Source organism: Pteropus medius, unplaced genomic scaffold, assembly GCF_902729225.1.
Source record: "Pteropus medius unplaced genomic scaffold, Ma_sr-lr_union100, whole genome shotgun sequence".
NCBI classification, from domain to species: Eukaryota; Metazoa; Chordata; class Mammalia; order Chiroptera; family Pteropodidae; genus Pteropus; species Pteropus medius.
Genome location: NW_024355205.1, coordinates 38,970,870 through 38,981,196, shown reverse-complemented (window position 1 = coordinate 38,981,196; position 10,327 = coordinate 38,970,870). Strand labels below are relative to the sequence as shown.

The window sequence follows — 10,327 nt, the reverse complement described above, 5'->3', positions numbered from 1 at the left end:
GCTCACACACATGCATACACTCACACATGCTCACACACCAGCACATCCATACACGCATTCACACAAACACATACATACACACACTCACACACAGAAACATATATATACACACACTCACACACACACTGAAGGCACACACACGTGCCCTCCAGCTGGGCACCGACACAGGGAGCTCTGAGCTCCATGGGGACATGCCTGTGGCAGCTCGAGCCAATATCCATGCAGCCCCTCCCTGCTTTCCCGAGGACCCTGCCTGCAGCACACACCTGCCTGCCCACGGTGCTCCGGCCAGGCCCCAGTGAAGTGCCCTCCCCCTGCCCCGTGCTGCTCCTGGGACTTGCCAGGCGGGGCCCAAGACTTAAACGGGCCAGCCCAGTGGCATCGCATCAAGGCAGAACCCAAGCCCTTCCTCATCTGCCCCCGTGGTGCCCCTCGAGGGATGGGGGCTCCCAGTGGCTGTCCTGCCCCTCTGCTTGTCCACACTCGCTGGACTGACCGGGAGCAGGGCGGCAGAGCTGCTCTACCCCCCAGGCCAGCAACATCTGCTCTGGGCAGGAAAGGTGGGCGGCCCCCTGGGGGTTGGCCATGCCTGGACGAGACCTGCACCAAGACTCCGGGCACTGGGGTCCAGGCCAGCCTGCCCCCTGCTCCCGCTGACCCATTCGTGGCTCGTGATGATGACTAGCCACTTGAATAAGCTGGGTGTCAGCTGGCAGCCTGGGGTGAACAGGTGACAGGTGACAGGTGCGCACACCACCATCCCAGCTCCATGGTAAAAAAAGGATCTCCTCAGAGAGACGTGGTTCAAAGACCCCCACTCCCATCAAGGTGGCCCCGCTCAGGAAGTGGGAGGGAGACCCCGGCCTTGGTCACTGGGAGGCTCAGAGCAGCAATGAAGTGGAAACCAGGACAGGAGCGGAGAGGCCACTCGGACGCTGTGCCATGTCTTTCCCAAGTGTCCTCTCCTCCCTTACAGCCTTAACTGGACCAGAGAGTGGACCTGTCGGGGGCCATCACAACTCCACGACCCCATGACAGCCAGATGACACGGCAGCCTGGAGCCGGGCCCATGTGTCTGTGTCTGTATCCGTGTGTGCGTCTGTATCTCTCCGTCTTGTGCGCACACACGCGTGCTCACAGGCAGGAAGGGACCACCGCGGCCTTACCAGCTGGATGATGTTAGAGACGCTGAGCCAGTTGGCGGGCTTGATGTTCTCGCCTCCTTCCACGAGGCCCTCGTAGCCCTGGAACCAAGGAGCACGGGCATGAGACGCACCCACGGCAGCTGGACAGCACCGCGTCTGTGCGCAGGCACTGGGGACCTGGCCAAGACCCCATCTGGCAGAAAGCAGGCCCCCCACCCCAGGGCCTCGGGCGATGAAGCTGGGGTCAGCCAGTGGTCAGGGACTGTCCAGGGAGAGGCCAGGATGCCCAGCTGGACCTTCCAGAACACCTGTGCAAGGCTGGCGAGACTGTTTGTTACTGAATGTAACTCACATGGCAAAGTGCTCCTGTCACAGGTGGCCACTTGCTGAGTGTTCGAAATCATGCCCAGGTCACTGGGCCCAGACCACGAACAGAAACCCAGCTCTCAGCAGCCCTCTGCCCCACGGGGCCGTCCCCTCCCCGGGAACCCGCTTAGACGCAGAAATGGCAGCTCAGTGTCTGCTCGTTGCCCTTCACCCAGCCTGGTGTCTGCGAGGGCCCAGGTCACGTGTGCAGCCGGGTGTGGGCTCGCTGCTGTGCCACAGTCCACTGTGCACCCCCCTCCCCAGTTCATGATCCTCCACTGACGACAAACGCGTGGGAGGTCTCCAGTTTGGGACCATCAGAAACAGGGGGGCTGAGAAGGCACATGGGGTTCCTGAGTGCTGGGGGCGTGAGTGGCCATCGGTGCCACGGCCACGTGGCCCAGCTTCCAGGCACTCCGGCCCACAGCGCCAGGCTGTGCCGGTCCTCGTCCCAGGGGACACGTGTCGGCCCCTGCAGGTGGTTGTATCTTGAATCCCCTGATGACCACATGCTGCTTCCCTACGACATAAGTCACCAGTGGTCTGGACTGCGTCTGTGAGAAGCACCTGGTCAGGTGCCCTGACTGTTCCATCACGTGGCCACCCTTCCCTATCAGCAGCTCTGTACATGGTCTGGGGAAGGACAGGGGCATTTTGGGACTGGTGGCGGCACCGCCACGCCCCTCCGTGTAGCCCTCCGTCCTCCGGTGAAGCAGGGGATGAGCCACCGCTTCTGCCTGGGCACTACTCCCCCGCCTCCTCCCCTCGGGCTGTCCCCAGCCTCGTCCTTCTGTCGCCCAGGCCTGTGGCCCCTGGAGGTGGGTGGGGCAAGCGCTCCCACCCCTGGGGTGGAGGGCAGTGAGGCCCAGGGAGGACAGTTCCGGCTCAGGGCATGGCAGGTCCCTGCAGCCCACCGGCCAGGCCAGGCGGGAGGAGCAGGCGCCACCCTACAGGGACTAGAACGCGGAGGTTCTCAGGGTCCCAGGAGGGCTGAGGCCCCAGTCTGGGGACCACGGAGCTCCCTTCAACAACTTACACCAGGCCGTGTCCCTCCCCCTTCCTGGTCTGGTCAAGAATCTGGCCACGAGGACACGAGCCTGCCTGACCGCCACCATCACTGCACAGAAAAGCAGGAAAATAGCCTGCAAACCACAGCAGGCACTGCCCGGAGCGAGCAGCTGTAAAATGGCCGACCTCAGGCTAGGAAAGCTAGGATCGGGCACAGAGCCCAGGCACGGTGCCCGCCTGGCCCCTGCCCTACTGCAGGCCCCAGGGCCCCTGACCGGGCTGGTCAGCAGCTCGAGTCAGCCTCATAGACACGACTCTCCTCTCCTAGCCTTGGAACCTTCTAGAACGTCTCTGCCCACGTTGCGTCACCTCTCCCCACTCACCCCTTTGCCCTCCTCCGTCCTAGGCCAGGCCCCCAGGCGGGCCCAGGACTGGCCTGGGCAGGCGCCCCGCTGGCACTCTCCCCGTGCCGGCCGAGCCCTCAGGTCCAGTTCGGGCTCCTTGGGGAATGGACACTGTTCCTTCCCAGTCGGCTAAGAAAAGTGCTCGATGCACACCGAGGTTTCAGCTCCTGTGCCCTAGACAAGGACCTGGCATACCCGCCCCACGGAAGAAGAAACGGAGGGTCGGAGGCGTCACATCTGGACTCCCTCACATCTGGACTCCCTCAGGCAGGCCTCGGACCCACCCCGCCCTGTCTGGAGGCCCTTGAACACTCCCTGGAGACTCTCACCCTGTCCTCCAGAAGGTTCTAAAGCAGTATCAGGGCGTGGGCCCACCCTGCCCTTCAGCTGTGAGACCTGCCCCCAGGACCCCTGGGGCTCGGCTGAGGGTCAGAGCCCCGGGAGGGGCCTACAAACTGCTGCTCCGTGTTCCTGCAGCCAAGGCCTGGGTGTGGCCAGCCGGACCTGGGGCCAGGGCAAGGGACAGGGACAGCCCACGGGTGAGGAGGGGCACACTGGGGAGGGCGGAGAGGCTGAGGTTCGCTACTTTCTGCCTCAAAAGTGAAAACAAAGTAACAGCAGCCAGAAACCAGAAGACAGAGGAGGAATCCCACGTGGTGTGCTGAGTGTGTGCGTGTGTGTGTGGCGTCTTGTGTGTGGCGTCGTGTGTGTGGCCGTCATGCTGCGCGCATCGTGTGTGCGGAGTGTGTCTTGTAGCAGTGTAAAGTATTACTTGGCGTGTGTGAAGTGGCGTATGCAGTGTGTGCGTGTGCTTAGCGAGGTGGCTGGCGTGCTTGGGGAATGCTTGGCGGCAATGCGAAGTGTGTCTTGCGTGCATCTGCGTGTGTGTGTGGCTCTTGTGTGTCTGCAGGAAATACTGCAGCTGTCTCTAGCGTCAACCCCAAGTGTGACACAGGGATTTGGGGGTTGGGCGAGGCAAAGGGGGCACGAGCTTGGCCAGAACAAACACAACATCACTCTGTCGCTGCAGGAGGCTGTTGGCGGTTGTTAGTGGGTGATTCGCGCAGCGGGGCTGGGGGCTGGTGGTGGGAGGGAGACTGGGTGTGGGCTGAGGTCCCAGGCCCCAGAGGATGGTGGCAGCTTCACGCCCTCTTATCTCCCTAGGGACATGGCCTGCCCCCTCAGGGACCCAGGCGGGGGTGGGCCCCTCAGCCACACCCCAGCGCAGGGGCCCAGCTCCCTCCCAGCCCATCACTGTCCTGCCTCCGCGTCACCCTCCCCTCCGTCTGGGCCTCAGGTTGAACAGCAACCAGTGACCACTTCCAGATGGGGCCGGTGTCCCCTCCCTCCAGCACCACGCCCCCGGCCCAGCCCGCACCCACCAAGGCCGCCTGCCTCACCTCGTAGATGAGGAAGACCTTGGCCCCCACGTAGATGCCCATGCGTGTCACGGCCCTGACGGCGGCGTTCATACCTGCAGGGGAGACACACGGCGGTTGGGCCTGGGATCCCCGATTCAGGGGCACCAAGCCAGTGGGGAGGCCTGGCCCCAGGTCACAGGGCGAGCCCAGTCATTTCAGCTTCTGCACGTTCGGAAATCAGCTGTCTTGGGAGAGATGCCGCTGGCCCGACTCGACCTGAGTGTGGGGACCAGGCACGGGCGACCGTCCCACTGTTCGGCCTCGTCTGCTCCTAGAACCTGCCCTCTGCGGACTCCACTGTGCTCCAGGCCCCGACCCAGGCAGCAATTCAGGGGGCACCCTGTGCCCAGTGCGCACTGGCCCTGCGACCACGAGCCCCTGCCCACGTCCCTGAGGGCACGGCCCCTAGGGCCTGAGGCGTCCATTTCCTGGAAAGAGGGACATTCATGGGGCCAGAGGCCAGCAGGTCAGCGTGCTCCCAGCCCGGGGGAGCCTCGGCCCTTCCCTCTCGGCCGTTCAGAGACCCACAGGGGGCAAAGGTGTCCATCCCAGGTCTCCTCCACAAGGTGTGACCTGAGCGAAGCCCTCACGGATGGCCCCAAGAGTCGTGGAGTACCGGCGGTGGTCCCGGGGGAGCGGTCCCCTGCCATACTCTCAGGGTACAATGGGGCCTCGCCCGAGACAGGGCTCCCTACAGCCAGGCGGCCAGGGCTGCAGCTGCCATGGGCCTGGAGGATGCCAGGTCAGGTCCCTCAGTCAGTGGTCTTGGTGTGGGCACCCTGGCAGGCCCAGCCCCCACAGTGACCCCAAACCTTCTTTCCCGAGAGTCCATGCCACAAAAGACACTGTGGTTCAGTACAAAAACAGGCGGGACACCCCATGTCCTCAGAGAGGAAGATTGACAGCCACAGCCACCGGCCAGTGTCCTATCCTCTGAAACCGGGTCCAGGGCCAAATCAGATCTGTGCTGGGTCTCCCCAAGGACCCTGCTGCGCCCGCCCGGCCAAGGGCACACGCGTACATCCTGTGGCGTGTCAAACTTTCAGAAGCCTTCTCCCCGTGGCCAGTGCGAGCCCAGTGTGGCTGCAGCCCCAGAAGCCTCCCCAGACCCGAGCTGGTGGAGGTGGGCAGTGCCATCTGCGTGGGCATCCTGCAGGAGCACCAGCGACCTTCACAGCACGCGCGGTCCACGTGGTGAGCCCAGTGTGAGGATTTATGACCGCTCCCCTGCTTACACATGGCTTGCCAGGTCCCAACCTGGAAGGCAAGCCCCAGGGGGAGAGAGCAGGTCTCAGAGGACGCATGGAGGCCGCACAGCCTCGGGAAGACCCCACGGGCAGGCGCCCACAAGAGCAGGTGGGCGGTGGCACCAGCGCTGCTCCACAGATGAGAAGCCCAGGTCCCAGAGCGAGGGCAGAGACCCGCCGGGGCCCCAGCAGATGAGAGCACCCCGACTCCTCAGGCACAGGGAGCCGCCCTGCCCGCAGCCGAGACTCCAGCTGCCCAATGGCCAGGGGCTCCCAGCGCGGGGCCACCCAGACATGAGGGCGGGCAGAGCGCAGAGGCCAGCGGGACCCGAGCTGGTCACACTTGCGGCTCCCATGCCGGACTTAGCCAGAGCACCCCATTTCTAAAGGATTCGGGAGTCTCATGTCCCTCAAATGCAGGAACTGAGACTTCGAAGACTAAAGTTAGGGGCAGGAGCCCTAGAGCACCCCACACCCAGGAACCTGGATCTGGAGCCTGAGCTCGGGGCGTGGCCTGCAGGCTCCCCGCCCCACTGCCCATGGTGGGGGGAGGGGAGAGGAGACCAGACAGCAGCAGAGCTCCCTGCCCCCCTCGTGCCCCACCCTGCCGGCCGTCCTGGCAAAGGCGTTGGAGGCCTCCCTGGCCTCAGCCAGCCCAGGAGGGTCCCCTCGGGTGTCCCCCTCTCATAGCTGCGCTCACCGGTGAGGCCGCTTTGGGCCCACAGCAGGCTCAAGGTCCAAGCCCCACCTCTGGCAGGCAGAGGGAGGCTAGCAGCTGGGGACAGAATAGGGCAGAGGGTGCATGGGGGGAAGGGGAGGGCAGTGGGGGGGGACCCTGCCCTCCCACCCCCACCGACAGTTCCTCGGTCAACCCTGACTGCGGCCGCGGCCACCTCACTAGCCAGCCTGGTGGGTCAAGTCGAGGGACCCCAGAGGCAGACGACGTTTTCAGCCCTTCGGAGGGGAGCACGTGACCACGTTCAAAGGAGACCCTTGACTTTCAGCGGGGGAACCGGGTGCCATGGCGACGGCCGGCTGAGGGCGTGGGTTCCCTGCATGCCTCGTGTGGGCTGCAGCTTCCAAAGGCCTTTCGAACGGCCCTGCGATCTCTTCTTCTCCCTCAGAATCCACCCTGGGCCGGGTCGGAGGAGTGGGCAGGGGAGTGGCTGCGTCCGCCAGCTGAGGGCGCCCCGGGCCCTCGGCCCTCTGACGCCAGGGAGGGGCATCCCATGAACTCCCGCTGGAGGAAATCCAAGACGCAACCAAACCGACGTCTGGGGCTGACGCGTCACACTCAGCTCCCAGAAAAACAGAATGTACAGGGTGGTGACTGAGAGATGACATGGAGCCCGACTGGCACCTAACGGGATGGGGAGGGCAGTCAGGGAGCTAGGCCCACACCTGCGAACGTGGGACGTGATCGTCACTGTGCTCATCCACCAGGAAAAGGCAGGTCCTGAGTGTGTCATTTAGGGGCTGGGGGGTGGGGGCGCCCACAGGGGGATGGAGGGAAGGATGGTGGGTGGGCCAAGCTGTTTTGCGAGCTTAGCTTCTTGTGCACAAAGTACTCTGACCTCTTTAAACAACTGCAGTCCGTCTACTCGCTGACACTTCCTGCGGCCAACAGGAAGGGAGAGGCCCGGAGCTGGCAGAGGGCGCCACTTCCAGGCTGCCTGGAAGGAACCTGCCGGGTAGCTTATCTTGGCCTCTCTCCCGTTTGCAGAAGGGGAAATTGAGGCCCGAGGGAAGTGCTTGGGTCAAGTCACAGAGCTTGGGTCAAGACGACGCCAGCCCTGCCAGGACCTGGGTCCGGCCCTCCCCTCCGTGAGCTTGGCTGCTGTGCACACATCCCAGCGAAGGCCGGCGGCAGCATCTGGGGATAGAGCTCAGGGTTCCCATCTCCCCCGCTGCTGTCAGCCCGGCGCAGACCAGCGAGGGCCCAGCGAGGGCCCGCACGGGACGCACAGGCCGCACGGGCGGGAGGCAGACACGGAGGGCCTAGTGAAGTCAGCCGGACCGCAGGAACGGCGATGGCGACAGGGAGCTGGCTGGGGTGCACCTGCGGACACACTCCGGGACTCGCAGAACAGAGGCCCCGTCCTCCCGTTATGCCAGCCGGCCCTGCGTCTTCCTGCCGCCTCAGCCCAGCCCTAAACTGGGGGAGTCTGTGCGGTACCCCTCTGTGCAGCCCCGGCCGGAAACCACAGCTACCACGTCATGTGCAGGAGCAGACCTGAGGCTGCCAAGGTCTGGTGTGGTGGGGACACTCACTAAGGCCCCGTCCTCTATTCCATCTGTGCCAGGAGAGGGCGGGAGCATGCCGCCCCCAGGCCTTTGCACCCTGACCTACATGCTGCATCTTCCCAAGCCCCCTCCCCCCCGCCATGCTGCTGTCCCCACTGCAGACAGAAGCCTGGGGTGGACACTTCCATGCCCGCATGCGCCATGGGAGCTGGGGCCCCACCAGCCTCTCTGTGCTGGTCTGGAGAGGCGGCTCCAACCCTCTCAGGGTATGGCCTTTCCCTGAGGTCTAATCTCACAGGAGGATGCTGCCCCAGGCCACCCTCCAAGCTGCTGACCCCAGCCCTGCTCATTCACTGGCCTAGGAAGGTGCAAGCTTCAAGTGCTCTGGCTGAGAGGGGACAGAGAGGGGACGTGCAGCAGGGCAGACTGGTGGCCAGGCCAGGCCCTGAGGGCTCTGCCTGACCTGCAGGAGGGGCCCTGGCAGGCGGGGACACCGGCGGAGGCTGATTCTTTCTGCCTTCCCGTCAGGAAGCTGCTTTTGGTTCCTGAGTGAGGGGGCTGAGGGGGGAGTCGGGGGCCTGAGGCTCGGAGGGGAGGTGTGTGTCTCCCATCTGGAGGGAGGCGGACCTGGCCTCCGTGTGGCCTGAGGGTGCTGGCTCCATCCCTCTCGTCCTGCTTCCTGGTCCACTTAAGGTCCTTCCTGGGATTCAGGGTGTAGCCATGTGGCCGAGCATGACAGGTGCCAAGCTGGTCACCCCAGGTGAGAAACACTGGCGAGCAGAGGTCAGCAGGCTGCCAGGAGGGGGTAGACCCCGCCTAGGGGCATGGCACTTGTGGCTCTGCCCTCTGCTGCAGAGCCCTGGAGAGGCCACCAGGAAGCCCCCCACCCTCCTTGAGAAAGGACAGGTCTGAGCTACAGGGAACTCCCGCAGCCCCAGACGCCGCTCCTCCCCAAGGCAGCCTCCTCCCCACCAGGCCTCGAAAGGAGGCCGAGGGGCTGTCCTGGGCGGGGTCTGCCACCCTCCGCTCTGCCGGCCAGGATGGAGGGAAGAGGAGGGGAGGGGTGAGCGCGTCAGGGCCAATCTGGAGGCCACGGTTGGGGGGAGCACCGTGTTCCCGGGTCGGCTTTCAGAACCAGGAAGAGCGTGGCTCTCCGGATCTGCGGGGACCTGCCCAGCTCAGCTCAGCTACCAAGAAACAGGGCGCTTGACACGTGACACCGAGAAGGGGTGCAGGGAGCAGCCGGGCTGGCAGGAGCGGGGACAGCGGCCAGTCCGGCGCCCGGCCCGCGCGCGGCGCCCCGGGGCCCCCAGTCCGCGCGCGGACACACCCCCTGCGGGCGCGCGGGGGCGGGGCGCGGAGGCCGTGGCGTGCTGCACGTACGCGGGCGACAGCGCGTCGGGGAGGGTCTGGGGACCGGACGGGGAGGGTTAGGGACAAGAAGGGGACCGGAGGCGCCGCGCAGGCAGAGGGAGTTGCTGGCCGCGCGACCCCTGGTCCTTGCCGAGGGTGGCAGACGCGCGCGGAGGGTCCCGGGGACAGGTGGGCGCCCATCGCCCGTCGCCCAGCGACAGGCCCCGCGCCCTGCCCACCTTGCGCGTCGCCGCCGCTGGTCAGCACGCCGATGGCCTTGCCGGCCCCGGACATCCGCAGCTTCTCCAGGTCCACGGTGGCCATGGTGGCGCCGAAACGGGCCGCTCGCTCTCCGCCGGCGAAGCGCGCGGTCGCCGGTCCCGCCCCAGCCCCGCCCCGCGCCGCGCCGGCCCCGCCCCCGTGTGAGGTCACCGCTGCCCACGCCGGTGGGGCGGCCGCAGGTGTGGGGCGGCGGCCAAGGAGGAGTCCAGCGCCCTCGTTCCAGAAGGGTCCGCGGCTGCCCCCAGGGTCCCCGAGTCCACGCGCGTGCACCGGGCTCCTGAACCCGCGACAGCACAGGGCCAGCACGCCTCGGGTGGGAATCTGCGAACTTGGCTGACAGTGGCCCGCAGTTTTAAGTTTCTGAACCTGTCGGGCAGACCACAGACCTTTGAGGGTGCGTCGCATAATCACCCAAGCGCCTTAATCCACCCTAGCGAGCCCTTGACCTCAGAGCCAGGTCAGATTGCCAAAGACACGCGCAGAATTTGTAATTCTAGGCCTGGACCGACTTTGACGTTGTTTTCCAAGTTCATTACAGGAGCCTCGAGTCCTCCCGCCCATTTCTTCAAGCTTTAGCAGAGGGTGAGGGTCCGCGCAAGTCCACCTCTGGTTAAGATGCCGAATGGGGTTAAGGGGACTTCGGGCTCATTTATTTATTAACTTATTCATTACTTCAGTAAATTTTTGCTGGACCCTTGGAAAACTCTTGCATGCCAGGCAGCGTGGGGAGAGGGGGGTGGGGACCTGGGGGGGGACCGCGGCCTCCACCTTGGATGGTCAAGCTGAGCGATGGAACCCTTTTGCTGAGCAGGGCGTCCCCCCAGCCCAGGAGGGACCCAGTGCGGTCAGCAGAACGC

The 10,327-nt window shown here is 65.1% G+C and overlaps 1 protein-coding gene across 1 annotated transcript in view; it reads right to left on the bottom strand.

The window, feature by feature from the left end:
- PFKL (phosphofructokinase, liver type) overlaps positions 1 to 9,583 on the bottom strand; it is a 23,517-nt gene extending 13,934 nt beyond the window's left edge. Inside the window, exons 1-3 of the mRNA XM_039857410.1 lie at positions 9,428 to 9,583; positions 4,324 to 4,397; positions 1,167 to 1,244 (exon numbers count right to left, since the gene is read on the bottom strand). Of these exons, the coding sequence (XP_039713344.1) occupies positions 1,167 to 1,244; positions 4,324 to 4,397; positions 9,428 to 9,512 (237 nt within the window). The 5' untranslated portion in view covers positions 9,513 to 9,583. The remainder of the gene's footprint in view (positions 1 to 1,166; positions 1,245 to 4,323; positions 4,398 to 9,427) is intronic.
- Between the last annotated feature and the right edge of the window lie 744 nt (positions 9,584 to 10,327).